The sequence below is a fragment of the Paroedura picta genome, chromosome 7, assembly GCF_049243985.1.
Source record: "Paroedura picta isolate Pp20150507F chromosome 7, Ppicta_v3.0, whole genome shotgun sequence".
Lineage (NCBI taxonomy): Eukaryota > Metazoa > Chordata > Lepidosauria > Squamata > Gekkonidae > Paroedura > Paroedura picta.
Window position 1 is genome coordinate 74599627 of NC_135375.1, and position 19587 is coordinate 74619213.

The 19587-nt window shown below is 42.1% G+C and overlaps 1 protein-coding gene across 9 annotated transcripts in view; it reads left to right on the forward strand.

Annotated features, from left to right (window-relative positions):
• The window catches only part of KDM4C (lysine demethylase 4C), a 259002-nt gene that overhangs the window by 58844 nt on the left and 180571 nt on the right, over window positions 1-19587 (forward strand). For all 9 annotated transcript variants that reach the window (XR_013232575.1, XM_077344954.1, XM_077344951.1 and 6 more), the window contains exons 7-8: window positions 5638-5741; window positions 15095-15232. Coding sequence is in view for 8 of the 9 variants with exons in the window: in XM_077344954.1 (XP_077201069.1) it covers window positions 5638-5741; window positions 15095-15232 (242 nt within the window). In the remaining variant the exon portion in view is untranslated. The remainder of the gene's footprint in view (window positions 1-5637; window positions 5742-15094; window positions 15233-19587) is intronic.

Consider the following 19587-nt stretch of genomic DNA (forward strand, 5'->3'; position numbering starts at 1 on the left):
CTATATTTTGTCAGGATTAAGTTTCAGTTTGTTCACCTTCAAGCAGCCCATTATTGACTCCAGGCTCCTGTTCAAAACATTGGCATCCTCAGGATTAGATGTATTAAAAGGTTGAACCAAAAAACATCCACATATTGGTGACATTGCAGCCCATACCTCTTGATGACATCTTCCAGTGGCTTCATATAGATATTAAATAACATATAGGATGAGGTAGAACTTTGTGGCACACTATAGGTCATCTATCATGGGGCAGATCAAAAATCTCCCAGCTTCACCTTCTGAGATGTTACCCACATATAGGACTCCAACTACTGTAATACAGTGTCTCCCAGTCCTAGTGTTGAGAGGTGTTTTATTGAGTCCTAGTGTTGAGAGGTGATATTGAAGATCACTACAATTCAGCGGAACTCTCAGGATCACATTTTATTGGTCTGGTTCTTGACAGACGTTATCAGTCAAGGCCATCAAAGCAGTTTCTGTTTGAAATCTGGGCCTGAAGCCAGATTGTAATGGGCCCAGAATCCAGTCTCTTCTAAGAATCCCTGGAGGTGAGCGGCAACAACCCCTTCTATCACTTTGCTCAAGAATGTCTGATTGGAGACTGGCTAGAAGTTTTCTAACATAGAACTGTTTTTAAAAACTGGCACCTTTTATCAGCCAGGGATGTAAAGAATACAGATAGTAGGCCTCACTTGTCCAAGTATGTTGTATACACCCTCAGGATCTACCAGCTGAAAAGTATCCATAGGGAGAAATATCCAGATTTTTGGTGCAGTGACTGAGAAGATCCTCTCCCGGGTTGCCACATGCCTAAATGTGGAAAGTGGGCTGTCAAGGGGTAGTGACAGGTTATGGCTAAAATATTTATACAGGCTTTTTAGTCCTTTGACTTAGATATTAACAACCTGACCAGACTGAAATATAGTGTCCAAGTAAAGTTTCAAATATCAAAGTCCTCCAACATGTATTCTGAGCAATCTGTTTGTTCCTTTAAATCTGTACTGATCTATTTCTCTCTCTTCCATTGCCTCTTTTTATACACTTTAAATGATTTTATTAAGGTAGATAGTAGGAACTGTGGCTTTTAAATCATGATGGTGATTTTTATTACATTGTAATAATTGTGCTGGGAGAAATGAAATATATGTTCTGGGTCCTATGGTTATTTATCTTAATTGTACATCAACAATTTAGGAATGGAATAACAAAACTCTGAATTTGAGGAACTGCTTTTGATTTTGTAAAGAGATCTTTGATTTTGTAGTTCCAATGATTAAAAGAAATGCATGCAAATTAATTAGCTCTGAATTTTAATAACATTTGACACAGTAATTAGCTCTCACAAGCTCTAGAGAATTTGATCAGGCTTCATTGTTCTCCTATTAATGATGTGGTGACTAGGGATGGGCACAAAATGTGTGACAAGCCAAAACTTGTGTAAAATTCTGGCCAGATCGATGCTCTGGAGATGACTTTTAGCATGCACATTGTCTCAGAAGAAATCTCTGAGCTTTTGGGTGGCTTGGAAAATGAAACCAATTTGGGCATGATAATGGTAGACAATGGTGGGGTGGGGTTTTCCAGCTTTGGAAATACTAATAGGGTCCCTCCACCGCTTGACAGGCATGGCTGCCCACCAATAACAGAGTTCCCATTCATCCCAATGAGATTCAGATCTATATTAGTGTAGGACGAGCATGCTTTCCCTTTGTTGGCATATTGGTTATTATTTTATTTTTATAGCCCACCCTTCCCGATTGGATGGATTATGGATGGAGGGGGTGCTTTTGCAAAAGAGCTTTTCTGCTGGGCATGGTTGGGAAGGTTGCTTGGTTAGGGGCCTGGGCTTTTCTTTGCCCTGGGCTCCTCTGTGTTGTGATTTGGTTTTTATTTGTTTGCTACAGAGTGGAAAAATTCAGATTGAATTGTTCTTTCACATAACAAGCATTTTCATTTAGTGGGATATTTCTGCTGTCTGCTTCCTTGGTTGTTTAATTTCCTTTCTTTTGATTTAACTTCTCCCCATCTTCCTTTGGTTTCCAGTAAAATAAGGGATTTCTAGTTGAGGTTTTCTAGGATGCTTTTTGAAGGGAGCTTCAACTTAGTTCTCTGCCATTTCATCCCATCTCCATACACACTAGGCTGCTTTTTGTTTTTGGGGTGATCTGTGTTTGTCTTTACTATCACAGACTTGACCACTGCTCTCTGTTTGAAACCCCCCTATGGACTGGCTTCTCCTTGGGGGATGATCTATGTCTATCAGCCTACTTTGGAGAACAAAGGAAAATAGACAGTGAGACTTTGGGGGAAACTAGGTGATCCTCTTTTATTGGGCAACGACTTGGCCTTGTGGACAACAGGGACTGCAGTTGCCAGCAGTAGGCCTCAGGGCAGACATCACCAGCCAAGCAACCAAGGGGTGTCTGGGCCCACATGCATTGCTTTTGAAGGGATGCATGTGAGGGGAGAGAGCTTTCCCTTCAGCCTAACTTCCTGGAGATATGCTGTATTTCCAGGGAATTCTTAGACCAGGGGTCCTCAACCCCCAGTCCGCGGCCCGGTACCGGGCCGCAAAGGCCATGGTACCGACCTGCCAGCGGCCGCGCCTTCCTCCCACCCCGCAGCAAGAGGGGGGAAGAAGCAGGCTCGGCCGCCGGCACGCTAGCGACGCAAACGCGTGCGCGGAGCTGCCGCGCATGCGTGTTTGCGCCCCCTGCTGGCGAAAACACGCACGTGCGGCAGCTCTGTGCATGTGCGTTAGCGCCACCTAGTGGCGAAAACGCGCATGCGTGACAACTGCGCGTGTGCGTTTGTGAGCAGCGGCGGCGGCCAGGCCGCCGGCTCTCTCCTACCCTCAGAGGCGGTCCCCGACTACTAGAAGGTTGAGGACCGCTGTCTTAGACATCACCTTAAAGCTGGGATCCCTAAACCTCAGTGGGATACAATGCTACACATAGGTAACAGCTTAGTTGGCAACTCTGTACTGTCAAGGTGAGACTGCAGGCCGTGCTTCTGGAATGTGAGAGGGAGTCTGATGCTGTGAACATCATCAGTGGTGACCCAAGCTCCTCCCACAGTCACCTACTAAATTGTAATTCAGATGTCAATCAGTCAATCATTGTATTGATACCATTGATGACCAGTAAAGCTTCCAACATATCAAGATAACAATGGACAAGTTAAAATTTTTAATCAACATTTGAGAATGACATAATTCATCTACGGTAAAAGTTCTGTGCAAGTATTAGATTTATTCAAACAAAATCAACCATTTAAAAACTACATTTTGTACAAGAAATATGAAGTACCCAACAGTGCGTGTGTGTGTTTATAAAAGAACTACATCATAATTAAAAAAACAAAAACAACAGCGCAATGGAATTCAGATGCATATTTGATATCAGACTTGGACTCAGTAATTATTTGGTATGATTAACTCATTACAAAAAAATTGCTATTCTACCTTCCAGATTTATGTACCCTATCATCCATACTACTTTACCAATTCATGAACAGCTAGGAGTAATGTACGCCTTCGGAGTATACCTTTTATTCTTTTGATTTGATTTCATTTTCACCTGCATTATTAAGTAGCTAGTGATATTTGAGCATATGCCATTTCACCGTACATCTTGCTCACCCATCACCCATGTCCTGCTCACCCATTCTAAGCAGGGAGATTCTTCAATGACGAATTCAAGCAAATTCAGATGGGTCTATTTTGTGCAATTACATTACTTTCTACCTGTGTTGTAAAGCTTTCAACTATCTTTAGAAAGCTCTAAATAAATACTTAGTGCTTTTATCCTTACTATCACTAATCCTGAGATTTGGACTGATATGGAATAGGAAATGTAACAAATTCCACTAGTTTTCAAAGCATATATCTTGCATTGTACATTATGTGTTTTTTCCTGCTGAGATGATGTAGGGTATAATTTTCCAGGGTCATTGTAAATATACGTTCTAAGATGTTATGCTGGGCTTAATATACTCTGCATTACCTTACTCCAGTGGTTTTCCAATTTAAATTAACTTATGACCAGTCACCACATTTATTCAGGGCCTGATTACAAATCCATATAGAAAGAGAGATTTAAATAGACTCTTCTTTGTTCATTGATTTTAATTTAAAACTTAATTTATTTAATGCAACTCAAACCTACAGATTTTTAAAAAGTGTGATGAGTAAATGACTTTCAGTATATGACTTTCACTTTTTTGTATTTCAAGACACCAATCTACAAGTGCTGTTCACTAAAATAAATATCTAATCATATGTAGGATTTTATTGGACAAATGGAAGTTTTTGCATATTTTATAGTGTTCTTTTGTTCATTTTATTTGTCTGAAGCTGTCTGCAATTAATTGTTCTGCTGACATAGTTTTATAAGACTATAATCTTGGAGGAAGGAACAATAACTGGAAAAATAACTACTTGGACTGAATGCCTCAATCTAGCTCTTTAACAACACTATAAACAATTTGTATGTAATATATTTGGGGTATATTTCTACTCTGTATCCTAATACTTAATGCCAATTTATCTTGGGGTAGAAAGAGTCTTACAAAGTATTTTTGTATATGGTGGCAGAAATTGTTGTTTCACTGTATTAAAACATTCAGAGTTTGACATCAGAATCTTCCTTTTTACATGGATTTACCTCTTCTCTCTTGCATATTAAACAACAATAGGATTCCTTTGCAAAGCTGGATTTTTGAAATTCAGAAGAACAATCTGGTTTGAACCTAACATATTTGACAACTAACACAGATTCAGATGTAGTTGAGATCTAGCTCCAGGCCAGCTATAAAACCTACACAACATTTAAAATTGTAATGACAACTCATATATGCTTTCATGAATTTAAAGGAAAACTTTTGAAAATCTAGAATTATTCCTAACCTTTTTTATGTTTAAAGTTTTTTTCTGCCTCATAAATAGCATCTCTATCTGAGGTGGTAAATATTCTCCAGGTTGTTGCACAGAATCTTCTGGCTGTCACAAAGGGCTGTATCTCTTCCGAGCACTTAAAATTGTTTCCTGGACCAGAGTTTTCTTAGTGAACTTTAAAACACCCCCAACCCATCAATACATTATATGGGGTTGGGGTAGAAAAACTACTCCAATGGCAAACATTCTAAATTTTCTATCGTTGGATTTTTCTGCAGAATTTTTAAAACACAAAAGCAGATTGTTAGTGTCAACAGTGTATTTTGGAAACATTGTCTACTACTGTAGGGTGATAATGTCCTAAGATTTCCAGCTGCATGTGGGAATTGAGCATATCCTAAACAATGCTGAAGTCTTTCTTGTGCTATCACTATTTCACTCAGTCCTCTTCCTTGCAGCAGTTCCCCATGCTACATGGTATCTTATCAACAAGGCTCCCCTTTTCATGGGTCATGGGATTATTTGGGAAGGGGAAAGCGAGACAATGCATTACAACAAAGGCCATTTGTTTGTGCTTTGTAGTATGCAACCTAGAATGTCTGAGGTTAAGCTAATAGTATTTTAATGCACAATTCTTGACAAAACTGTAACTGGATTGAAAATATGTATTTGTATATTAAGCAAACATTTAAGTGATCTGTACCTAACATAATTGATACCATTTTTTTTTGCCTTACTAGGATTCTTTCCAAGTAGTTCTCAAGGATGTGATGCCTTTCTTCGCCATAAAATGACATTAATTTCACCCTCAATTTTGAAAAAATATGGAATTCCATTTGACAAAGTGAGTTTTTAGTAAAATGTTTTTTCTTTATTCATTATATATTGATATTGATATTGAAGTATGAACAGGGTGTTTTGAAGCATAACTTATTAAGACATGGATTTCAACTCAGGGATTGAATTAATCAAGATAGTTAGATCTTATTACTGAATCATGTGGAGTAAGCTTTAGAAGCAAAGTGGTATGTAAAGGAAAGATGGGGTCATATATCTAATCCTCCTCTTCCTTCCCCCATCTCAAATGCAATTTTATTCCATATTCCATGCATCAGTGTATGTACCGAGGGCAAGTAAAAAAGTACTGCTACGAAATTATAGAAACAGTATTTGAGAAAAATATCAAAATGTGAAGCTATTGTTTCTCGAAGGTCTTATAGACCTTCAGAAGGTCTATACAATTCTGAAGGCAGTGTTTCCATCTCTCTAACCCATTCCCAAAGAATTCTGAGCTCTTTATCTTATACCAGGTCAAAACAGCAGGTACCCTAATGAGACTAAGAAGTGTATTACTGAGAGAACTTGCCTGCAGTCATCCACTGATTATGGAGACATGTTTAAACATGTTTTGTTTGGGATAACCAGTGCATGTATGAACTGGAACCCTTAGCAGTGCTTGTTTACTTACCCATGTGTGTTTATATTTTAGAACAGTAAAATTCTTAATCTTGGACTAATTGTTGTATAATTATTAAGATTCTACTCTTAGTACATCCTCATAGCCGTATTCTAAACTACCATATTTAGAACTGCCTTCAGTGCAATTGCACTCATTCATTTCTTAGTAAAGATGCTCAGGGTTGGAGTATACTGTAATTTGCTCTATGCAGGCCTACCCTTGGCTTTGCAGCTGGTATAGAATGCACCTGCAAGGGACCTCACTGGAACACGGGGAGGGGGGGATGGACTTAGAAGGGTATAGTATGTCTTCAGTGTGTCATGAATGAATGCGAGAGTTTGGACAACTTTGAATGCACTTGGTTCGATTTAGGAGTGTTTGCTGTGTATGAACTATAAACAGTACCCTTCTGGTTTGGTCAAGGACAAATTGAAGTGTGTACTAGCATTGCTTAAAATGCCTAGTTAAATTCTAGTATCAATGACTAATTTATTTCATGTTTTCATTTGCTCAAGGCTGGGAGATACAGTGAGGGTTAGTCTCAGAATGCCTCTGATGGAAGCATCACAGATGAGGGAAGATTAATTTCACAAGACTCTCTCACAGACTAGTTGTGTTTCCATGTTTTTGCATAGGCTGGAGTAATTCACCTCTCTCTGGAGTCTCATTTATTTAAATACAGTTGAAACAATATGTCTAAGTATTGTCACTTACAGACAGGGACTCCATTAGATGTGTGGATCCTATTCATTTATCTTCTTCCTCCTGCCCCATCCCCGCCCTTCCCCCCCCCCCTTTTCTTTCCTTTTTCTGCCTACTCCTACCGGCTACTCTGCTACTTAGTTTGGTGTAGTGGTTAGGAGTGCGGACTTCTAATCTGGCATGCAAGGTTCGATTCTGCACTCCCCCACATGCAACCAGCTGGGTGACCTTGGGCTCGCCACGGCACTGATAAAACTGTTCTGACTGAGCAGTGATATCAGGGCTCTCAGCCTCGCCCACCTCACAGGGTGTCTGTTGTGGGGAGAGGAAAGGGATGACGACTGTAAGCCGCTTTGTGCCTCCTTTTGGTAGACAAAAGCGGCATATAAGAAACAAATCTTCTTCTTCATGGCACCTCTCTCACTTTTAACCACTTTTTCCTTCACTGCACTTTCTCTGCATATACACCCCTCTTCCTGCCCACAAGAGGTGCTGCTGCCTCTTTAGTTTGTCTGTTTGCCACCCTCCCCACCACCCTCTCCCTTTCTCTGTCTCCCGCACCATCTGGCAGCATCACCTTCCAGTCACTTTGGCTGCTTTTGGTTGTTTATAGCATTTCAAATGAAAGCAGAGATCTCATGATGTAGTGTCGTAAGATATCAGTCTTCCCCTCAGAAAGTAAAAATTTAAAAAACTTTACAAATTTCTCTATGTCGCTCCCCCCACCTTTTTTGTATTTTTCTGCAAAGCTGACTCAGGTTTGTACAAACATCCTTCCAGCCTGTACTTGGATACAATGAGTGGGTTTTTATCTATACCCCTAGGTTCATCCAGGTTCATCATTTGATATGTGATACTATTTATGAGGAGAAGTCTGTCATCTTTGTTTGAGCAATTTATTAATGGTTTACATACATATATAGTCACTTTATTCCTATATTGTATGACACAGTTTCCTCGTGTCTCTTATGTCCTCACATAAACTAAAGCCCTGCAATTTAGATTTTCCATTTTGTGTTGAGCAACCGGAATTCAGAGCAGTGTATCTTCCAGCATACAGATGGTAAGACTTTCAAATAGTACAGGCAGATGGATTCCTATTAACCTCTTCAGATTAAGTTTTACGGGAAGTGAAAGGTCTTCAGTGCACAGAGGTCGCTGTATTCCATTACTTTGAACTCTCTAGAATTCCATTTAAACATTTCAAATAGTTAAATATAATTTTATGTCACCTTGTGCCACCAGAGAGCAGTGTATACCCAACTGTAGCTCTAATTAATAAGCTGCTGTGAGAATGTGAATAGAAAGAATCAGGCTGTGATCTCTTGTGGCTTAGACTGATAGAACTGGAAACGTGCTGAACACTGATAAGCCAGCCTACGCCTACCAGGTGACAGCTGAACTGCCGGTTATGGCAATAGCACACCTGCTAAACTGTCATCAGTGGGGGTGACTGACAAGATAAATTTGGGAATTGCTGGCACAGAAAATGTTCATACTTATATGCACCTCTCACCACACTTTTAAAAACTCTAATCATGATCTCAGCATGTGCATCTGTGTGTGTACACTCTTATTTGTGTCCTTATACTTAAAGCATGCAGTTGTTACCAATTTGTTATGGAGCTATAGAATATCATGCACATATACTTAAAGTGAGTATCTCTTCTTGCTTTCATCTGTTATAAACTTTGTTTCATTACCCGTTTGATTAAATAATTTAGTTGTATGTGCACACATGTACCAAAGATAAAATTCCCATATTACCTGTCAAATCACTTCAGAACACATACACAAAACATCTGGCAGGTTTCAAGAAATGTGCTAATGGTTTTTTGTTCTTCCTTTAATATAAATTAAATAAAAACCAAAGTATATTCAATCTAACAATCTTAACACCGCCCACGGCACCGCGGGCGCCGCGGACTAAATAAAAGGGTAAGGGGTTCTGGGGCAGGATGTGTCCGGGATGAGGAAGGGTCCGGATTGGACCCTTCCTCCGGACAGACAATCGGAGGAACCTATCGGCAGGCGCACAGCGCCTGCCGATTGGTCCCTCCAATGCGCGGCTCGCAGTTGCTCCTTTGCCGCCGGCCTGACGCGTCGGAGGCTCCGCACGGCTGCTGTGGGCTCCCTGCCCGGCGGCCTGACATGGCCAGAGGCGCAAAGCGCCTCTGGCCGCGTCAGGCCGCCGCCAGGGAGAGCCGATGACGACAAACCGCCGCCCGAGGGAACCCCCGCCGTCACAACGCCGACCCGCAAAACTGTAAGTACCTAGCGCCCGCTGTATTGGTCATACAGCGGGCTTGATTACTAGTGTATATAATAATTGGACTATGGAAGCTTTCACATTAAGTATGCTGTTGCATATCTATAGTTGTTCCAAAAGGAAGTCTACAATACAAGATAACTTTACTCCTCCTCATTGTGGAGCAGGAAAATGGAGTTGGCAGGTGGTTCGCGATTTGAGCCAGCTGCCACTAGACTTTCTGAAGGAGAAGTAAACAGTGAGCTTCTCTCAGCTGTGAGCCTCATTCCAGAGATGGAAGTAAAGGGTCCATCAATTCCAGCACCCTACTACACCCCTCTGTAACCTCTATGCCAGAGGTTCTTAACCTTCCTAATGCCTTTCTCAACCTTCCTAACCCTTTAATACAGTTCCTCATGTTGTGGTGACCCCCAACCATAAAATTATGCAAGTGTTCTTTCACAGAAATTAAACTGAAACTGGCCAATGGTGTGAAGATCCATTGTTCATGATTGTATATAAATTGTTTCCCCCCCCCCCGAGGTTTCTCAGTGCAGTTCTGCCTCTTGTCCCACCATGCTGATCTCACTGTTTTACGCTGCTCCAGACAGACAAACGCTCTAGCTCGATCTACCCCACAAGGCTGTTTTGTAGATGGCGCCCACCCGGCCAAGCTGCTATTACCATGGCAACGGCCTAGGAAAAGAACAAGATGATCATAGTAGGGTGATGATGGTTTTACTCCCCTTTCTCTTCCATCAGCTCTCTCTCCTCTGGCTACCTTAGCAATCTCCCTCTTTTGCCAGAGCTGATATTTCTCATGATAGAGAGAGAATGAGAATGTTAGACACCCTTTCCTCTCACTCTAGTTACACAAAGGCTGGACAAATTTCAACAGCTGTGGAGAGACACAATCCTACATGCACAAAGCTATCACAGTAATTCAAAAAGTTATAGCTATGCACAATATTAACAGTTACATATCTCCTTATTGTATGTGTGTTCCACAGGGCATATAAGAGTCACGTGGCTCTTTTGATTGCTGTTAATTACAAATGTGGCACTCTGTGAGACACATAGTGAGTATTGCTGCCTTAGTGTCTTTGAAACTTTTGCACTTCTAAATTAAAAAATAATGAATTATATGATGAAGACACCTAACCATACATTTAACAGTTCTTCTTTCTTAATTTTGCCTGATGGAAGTAATACTCATAGAGCCAGCATCCTGTATTTTGCAAACAGGGCCAGTCAGGTGTCCTCAAGTCATAGGTTTGGCTAAGGAGGCTGGAGCACACAGTCCAGAAACTGGAGGCAAGGAACCAAAACCAGAGAGCTGACAAAGGCTTACAGTTGACCTAGCAACCTTCTTCTCTCGGGCCAAAGCTTAAATAGGCAGAGTGGACAGGAGCTCCACCTGCTCTGGAAGCAGCACTTGAGATTCATCTAGCCAGGCTTAACTGGAGCCAGAATTCTGCATCAGATTACATCCATCATGCTCTGGTCCAGGAGATGGAGTATGGGCTGCCAGTCTGACACTGCACATTTTGGGGTTATTACAGTCCAAGCCATCCGCATCACTCCTTGTGGGTGGAGACAGATTCTGGTGGACTTGTGGTCCAAGTCCTGGACTGGCACTCAGTTGTGCCAGGACCTGGAGTGACAGAGGGAAGTTCTGGCAGAGGAGCTCCTTCTTTAGACTCCTCAGGGACAAGATTTGAAGGATCTCCCCCTGCAGGTTCCTTGGGACCAGTTCTGGGAGAAGAGCTGTGAGATTTGCCAGTGCTAAGCCAATTGCATAAGGTGGGGGAAAACAACAACTAGTAGTGTGGATTTTTGGAAGCGGAGGAGAAGAAATCTAATCAAATTGAGGCGTGGGTACGAGGTGTTTGGTGCATATCGAGAGAGCTAATCACTATCAAGGTTGCTTGCATTGCAGTACTGTGATAGTGATGATGGAAAGTGCTGTCGAGTCACAGCCAAGTTACGGTGACCGCATAGGATTTTCAAGGTAAGAGATGAGCAGAGGTAATTTACCATTGCTTGCTTCTGTGTAGCAGCCCTGGACTTCCTTGGTAGTCTCCTATACAAGTGCTAACTAGGGGTAACCCTGGCTTCTGAGATCTGATGAGATTCAGCTAGCCTGGCCATCAAGGACAGGGATACAGTAGATTGGCCTTCCACATATTCAGAGAAGCAGAAACTGCTGTCTCTGTATTCATGTGGCATGACCTCGTAAGAGCTCTGTTGCAGTGGCTCAACCTCTGAATTCAACATTCTAAGACTTAAGGTAACTTATAGTTCTTTTTGCATCTTATATCAATCCTCCTAACTTCTTTGGCTGTTCATTGTATTAGGACAAACAGTGTCTTAATATAGTGGTGAGTTCTTGTCATAAAGTCCTAAAGTTCCATGTTCTCCATGTCATATATGTCCACTTGGCCTGTTCTTCTTTTAGCCTTGTATTTTTTAAAAAGGCAATCCTTATATTAAACTAGTTTTGTGTGATTTTAGAAGGCTGTGAAATAATTCATTCTAGTTCCTAATTTCATACACTGGCATGACACTGATATAACATTAGTATTTCAAGTAGTTCCTTCTAGGCAAATGCATATTTTGCAGTGATAATAATGAGTTCTTTCTGAAGACATATTTTCCAGCATTAATATAATAGTGCTTAAGTTATTGGTCATAGAAGAATATATACTAGTTGTTCCATCTCAAGCTCAAACTATTCATAAGGTTTCATTTTATTTGGAAACTCAGTAGAAGACTGATCAAATAGAGAACTCTAGTACACTATACCATTAGAAAAATTTGCTGACTGGTATATATGTTAATAAAATAGGACCTGCTCAAGCAGGTGTCCAACAGATTAGAGCACAATTAGACCCCCATGGGCCAACGGTCCACAGCTTTTCCCTTCCTGACTAAATTGACTCAGCCACAAGCTAGGGAAATGGCTGGTTCCATTACTCCCCTCCTCCCCTCCTGAGCATGAGTTTTCTCATGGTTTCTGCAGACCTACTCCTGCCTTAAACTGCTCCCCCCCCAGTTCTTCTAAAGCCTACCTGTTATTATGGGTGGTAATGTCACTTCTGGGGGGTATGGCTGGAAGGTATAGCCAGCTAACATCAATTCTGTACCTCCTCAAAGCCTAAAAATTATTTGAAAGGCTCCTCCATGGTAAAAAGGTTGAAAAAGCTGGATTAGAGATATGCCATGGAAAGCTCCTGAAGGAAAGTAGCTGGGTCAGAATGGAAAGGGGAAGGGAAGTTGTGCAGCCATGTGAAAGTATCACATATGTTGTTGGATTCTAATTCTGAAACTTCTTGGGCCTATTCTCTCACATCTAGTAAGGAAATCTCTTGAAATCCTTGGTGACCAACCTATTGATTTGGAGAGCCAGCAAATAGGGCACAGAAATTTCCCCTTTGTCTCCTAGCACTAGTATTCAGAGATTTATTGCCTATGGATGCAGATGATGATGTTATCCATTTAGTTGTGTCCGACTCTCGGCGATTCTATAGGAAAGTCTTCACCATGCGCCCCTGTCTTTTACTGCTTCTTTTAATTGGTTCATGGTCATTCCTATAGTGGCTTTGATTGTGTCGAGCCAGCGGATCCTTTGGTGACCATGTTTCCTTTTGCCACTGACCATGCCGAGCATTAATGATTTTTCTAGCGAGTTTGATCGCATGATATGTCCAAAGTAAGTGAGCTCTAGCCGTAATATATTCCCTTCAATGACATAGTTGGTTTGCTCCTCCCTAAAACTCTTGTTGGTAACTTTCGCTGTCCATGGTATTCGCAGCAGCCGTCTCCAACACCATAATACGAAAGCATCTATTCTCCTCCTGTCTTCCTTCTTCAGTGTACAGATTTCGCATCCATAGGTTGTTATGGGGAAGACAACAGCATTGACTAGCTGTCACTTTGTATTAATGCTGATATCCTTACTCTTCCATATTTGGTTCATGCCTAACATTGTGTTCCGGCCCAGTGTTATTCGCCATTTGATTTCACAGCTGCATCCACCACTTTGATTGATCATAGAGTCAAGAAAGATGAAATCATCAATACATTCAATGTTCTCGTTTTCAATCATGACTTTGGTGCTACTGCCAGTAGTTGTCATGATCTTGGTCTTTTTGATATTTAGGTATATTTCCATCTTTTCACTTTCTTCTTTTAGTCTCTTTATCTGAGTCTTCAGATCACGCTTCGATTCAGCAGGGAGTGTTGTATCATCTGCATAGCGGAGATTATTGATGTCATGACCTCCAATTTTGACTCCAAATGTAGATTCTTCCAGATTGGTTTCCTTTAATCATTGAGGAATGGATTTATCCTCTATGAATCTGCCTATCCCTTTTAAAAAAAAGCTATCTAGGCTAATGATCCTCTTTGTGCTCACTGTGAATTTTGCAATGTGATTACTTATCAAGTGAACAAATATTTCATTTTCTCCATCCTGAATCTATTGCCCATCAACTTCATTGGGTGCCCCTGCATTCTTGTATTATATGAGAGGGAGAAAAAGTCTTCCTGTCCACTTTTCCCATCCATGCATAATTTTATACACTTCATCATTTCCACCACCTTTCAGTACTCCACCTGCTCCTACAGCTGAGACCCTTTTGGTCAGTGAGATTCTCCTCTTATTTTGGACTTGTTTTAATAGGCATCTCCTTTGGAGCCTAAGTCTTAGGGGAATGGGAATTTAGGGAATCTCAGAAAGGGCAGGGAAGAGGCAGGGTGTACTGGCATTACAAACCTATTAAATTCAGTCTCCTCCAGCTCATGGTTCTCAATAACAAGACTTCATTCTCACTATTAAAAGACTTTTTGTCACTGGAATATCCTGGCATATCCCAGAGGTGTCTGCCTAGCCCATGGAAGTTGCTATTTCATTAAACAATGAAGTCTTTTTTCTTTTTTTACTTAATCAAGGTCACCCAAGACATTAATTTATGCTCTATCCAGTTTCAGGAGGTCTCTTGACTCACTCAAACTTTTGTGATAATGTAGATCTGGCTCACTTTAACTTAATTTAAGTATGTTAATCATGTTGCCTCATCCAGGCTCTTTGTGCTATGTAGATTTGACTCACAATAACCTAGTAAAAGTATTTTTCCCTATTTTACCCATCAAAGTTTGACAGCAGTTAACTTTAAACCAGCCAGTGTGATTCAAACATTTTATCTTAGATTAATCATGTTCCTGGGAAAGTGGGACTCTTCCCCATAAAAGGACTATCTCAGGTCAGTGCAAAGTGTTTCAGGTTTTTCCCACTACCTGGACACCTCTGCAACTGTGGGCTCCTTTTTCTTTCTCTTTGCTCTGCACCTTGGACCTCTCCAGACTTCAAGTCCAGGATTTCAGGTTGTGTGTCCGTTTCCTAAAACTTAAATTGCCTTACTTTTCGTTTTCATCAAGTGCACCTTCCTAATGTCAAAACTGTAGCGTTTACAAAGTGTTACAATTCAGCTACATTTAAGTTGTGCAGAATGGTCCAAAGAAAAGCCCTATGAATCAAGAAGCATGCAAAAAGATCTTAGATTTAAAAATCAGGGATTCAGCTCAACAGCAGAATCATGGAAGTGGAATCAAGAGCACAGTCATATGCACAGGTAAGGATCAGAATCAAGAGCAGAATAATATCATCTTGCATCTGTGCTGGGAAAGAGAATCCAAGAGAATAAGAAAAAAGGAAAGCTCAGGAGAAGCATGGATTATACTGCTAGTGCTGTGAAAGCAGGTTGACACATTACCTTTTTTGTTTTAGATCACTCAGGAGGCAGGAGAATTTATGATTACTTTCCCATATGGATACCATGCAGGATTTAACCATGGTTTCAACTGTGCTGAGTCAACAAACTTTGCAAGTATCAGATGGATTGATTATGGAAAAGTAGCTAAAATGGTAAGTCGAACTCCATTAATAATAACTGAACTGTTTGTTAAAAAGGAAATTTTTATGTATGTGCATGATATGATGACAGAATTACACAGTTGCAGGTAGCAGCATGTCCCCAGGCTCACCCTGCCACAGGGCCATTCTTCCTGTTCTTTCCAGGGCCTGTGAGCCACCTGCATGGTTGTGTCTGCATCCCCCTGGGTTGACTCTCCCATCCACATAGCCTGCATGGAAAACAGCATCATGAGAAGGAAGACAATTCCTTCTGGATATCAGACTTTGTCCCTGCACTCATTTAGTCTGCATGATGAGTATTAAGGGGTGGCTAAAGGCCCTGGCATGCATAATGTGACACCCACATGTCCCAGGAGGGTCATCTGTGCCCTCTGTTCAGTAAAGTTGTCAGCATGGAGATAGAACCGTGGAATGCAGGCAGATCTGATCCAGTTCCCATTTAGAGGAGACTTTGAATGAGCCAGGTGAGGTGCTGATAATGATGGGCATGGGCAACAGTGCACCACAATTGCCTACTGGGGCAAGTTACAGAATGCCTCAAAGTGTGATAGCCCGGCACCAGCTGGACTGGAATCGCAATTCCCGGACTGTCTGGGAGATGCTGTCTGGGCTTGGGCTGTGCTGGCCTTGGAGCTGTATCAGTCCTGACTCAAGGCTAAGAGCATAGCAGAGGTATGTTTACCAAGCTTCAATCAGCTGCTGAGACACACATTGAGTCAAGACGGTCTTTTACCAGTCTACGAGCAGCAGACAGAAGTCAAGTTTGGACATGGACCAAAGATCAGGAGACAAGTAGCAAGGCAGCATGATCATAAGGCAGTCTGAAGGTTTCGACAGGCAGCAATCAGTCATAGTTGTGGTCTGTTCAAATCAAACAGACAGGAGATAGGAGATCAGGCTGGGCAGGAGTTTAGGTGCATGGATATGGACGAAGCAGCAGTCTCATTACACCCATGCTGAGTACTCAGTTCCACAGCGACCAGAGAACAAGGACAACACTTGCAAGGACTTACTCAGGGAGTCCTAGGTGTAAACTGCATGGAGCTTTTATTCCAACCCCAGATCGATTCAGTCCCTGCCCTCTACACAGAATGCGATTTCCGTTTGGATTTGGGGCAATTTAAATTTTCCTTCTGCAGCAAGAAGGATTGATCCGGAATGACCCTACCTTTATTGTGCAATATCTTGGAGTGCTTTTAATGCTCAATATATTTTAAAATCTGGATTGGGAAACCAAGCTCCGTGGTAGAGAACCTCTGATAGGCCACACCTGGTCATGTGACATGCTTGCCTTAAAGGAGAAGCCCCTAATTTCTCTCAACTTCTGTTGGTCCTGGATTTTTCCTGGTCTGTTGGTCCTGGATTTTTCTGCCCTCCTCTGCCTTTTTCGATCATCTCCCCCCCCTCCTCCAAGAAAAGAAGCTCCCTGCCTGGCTCCTCTCACCCCCCCCCCTTCAAGAAAAGAAAGAAAGAGGCTTGGCTCCACCCCCCTTCTGAACTACCGTAACCACGTGCAGAACACTTTCCTGTTTCAATGGGGAGGGGGGAGGGAGAGAAAGACTCAAGTTCAAATCGATCTGAATTCAACAGGATTGACAATGGAATAAAGAAAGTAAGTGCAGACTCTGCCCTGGCCTTTTAGTCCTCATTATGTGAGGATTCAGGTGTGTCTGCTTTCCTTTGGTGGTAACAAGCAGCCAGCTGGGTACTTCTTCTGCAACTTAGGTCCTGTCTCTGCCTTTGCTGCGATTGCTCAAGATGTTTGCATCTCCCCCATGGCATCCCCCTGATGAAGGCTTCCTGACTGGTGCTCAACTAAGGCTCCATTTCCTCCTCCTTTGCCTCATCACCAGCCTTCATAGGCTCCACGGACTGACTATAGTGAACATCCCCGGTCAGAACACACATGAACAGTCCCTTGCAGTAACCTTTCTAGTGGGAATAGTACGATGGGATGGGTCTTGAACTAAGGAAAAACCCCACTCCTGAGTCCCTTGCATGCCATGTTGTGTCCTCCATTCAGGCTCTGGATTGTGGCCAGCATAAGAGGGATGGACACTATCATTGGAGTCTGTAACAAGACCCAGGACTCAAAGTCAGAAATTGACCTACATTTGTGGACCGCAGTCACCTTTCTGGTGGGGAAAGTGAGGAGGATAATGCACATGAGCAAGGAGGAGAGAAAAGGATGACTGGATACAAGTTAACATGACTAATCAGTTGGGGTCACTGTTGGTGGTGGTCACTCAGCATAAGACCCCAGTAAGAAGTACAGCCTGCAGTCTCACCTTGACAGTTTGCAGGCTGCCAACTAACCCATGTCACAACCAGATGCCTTGAATAAGTGATGGGTTGCCCTGCAATCACCTTCTGAGCAGAGCAGGAACAAATTAGAACTCAACAAATTGTTGAGTTAATGTGTTAAGATGGGAAAAGGAAGGGCATGGTGAGATGGCTGTAGTCAACCTCAAGACTGCAGAGTTTGTACTGGCATTGCCATGCAATCACCTTTCTAACAGAGAGAATGAAGGGCATTATCCCTGGAGAAAATAACCTCCCCGTATTCTGAATCCCAAAAGTTCTTTCTTGTACTCATGCTCCTTACCAACGTTGGGTGGCACTGATGCTGAAGAGGAGACTATTGTCTATAGCACACCAGTAGCTGTGCTTTTCAGGTAAAGACTGATGTGCTGGGAGGCTGATTTCAATGAAAGCTCTGATCCTCTTCAAAGAATAATAGAATGCCCAAGAATGCAGTTTGAAAGTTATTCTGTTGTAACTTCCCTGTTATTCAGTTGACCACCAATTTGCCTCCCTATTGCACTTTACATAGCACCAAACAGGTTACCCACATGATTTTCCTTTTGCCACTAACGTATATTATACTGCTCTGAACCCCAAACCGTTTTATGAGGTTGCTGTTTTGAATGAATGTTTGTTATACTGAGGCCAATATAAGTATTTAGAGTTTATCAAATTCTAGGTTTGATTGAATGGGACATATCCTCAGACTTCTCTTTACCCTATAGAACTTGTGTTCATCTTAGCTGGCGGGAGCTCTGTCTTTCTGTGGACAGTATTTTGAATTATTGAGTGCATTTTGTTAATGTTTGTAAAACAGATGAACCAGCAGCTATTACTTTCTGTGTTTCACTGGGATCTACTTTCATTGGTGCTGTGCTGGCAATATTTGTGCTGAACTAGGAACAGCATGCAGACATTAAAAATGCTGAACATCAATGTTTACATACCATTTTGATTATTTTCCCGTTTTGAAGAATTCTTTGTTCATCTTTGTGGCTTCTGTGCAGGCAGACATGGGGACTGCACTTTTGGAGGCCTACCACAGAGAGGAGGTAGCAAGCTATTTAAGATCTTTCTAGATCTGAAGAGTGCTCCTCCTCCCATCATATTTGGCCCATCATGCTGGAAACACCTTCCAAATGCCATTGTATCAAATAAGACACTTTGCTCGATAGGCACTTGTCCTCCTGGTTCCCATTCCCCATGGTGTTTCTAGCCCAATATGGAGCCTGGGCCAAACATCATATACCACTGTTGTTTCCCCCTTTGGCATTGAGCAAATCCAGGAGGACAATATGGGAACCACACCATCAGTCTGGCTTCAACATGAGCTAGCACAGTTCCGCAGGGACTGCATTTGGCGCAGGCTAATCGAAACTAGCAATATCTACTGGTCCCCCAGAATCCCTCTTCCCATTCAGATATGTCCATTAAGTACATCAAAGGGCAATCCTGCATTGAATTATCTAAGGGGTTAAATCACAGTTGATATGTTAACATTCAATCATTACTGCTGGTATTGTTACTACTGGTTGTCAAAGGCTTAAAGGTTAACACCAATACCTTGAAGCGGATTCAGAATTCAACTGGGAGCCAGTGCAGCTGCTTCATGGCAGGTTGGATGTGACTCCTTCATGATGTGTGAGTGGGAAGATGTGCCACTACATTCTGCACCAGTTGCAGTTCCTGGATCAGCATAAGGGGAAGGCCCACGTAGAGTGCATTACAGAAATCCAGCCTGGAGGTGACAGTCACATTGGATCACTGTGGCTAGGTGTTCTGGGGCCAGGTAGAGTGCTAGTAGCTCTGCTTGGTGAAGATGGTAAAATTCTGGCTGAGCTACCCTAGTGACCTGCATCTCTACTGATAGGGAGGCATTGAAGATCACGCCCAAATTCCTAATGGACTGCACTGCAATAAGGTGGACTCCATCTAGGCAGGGTAGTTGTGTTTTCTTGCCCGGTCCTTTCCTGCCCAGCCAAAGGACCTCAGTCCTGGAGGGGTTGAGTTTCAGGCAACTAAGCTTAAGCCAACCCATTGCA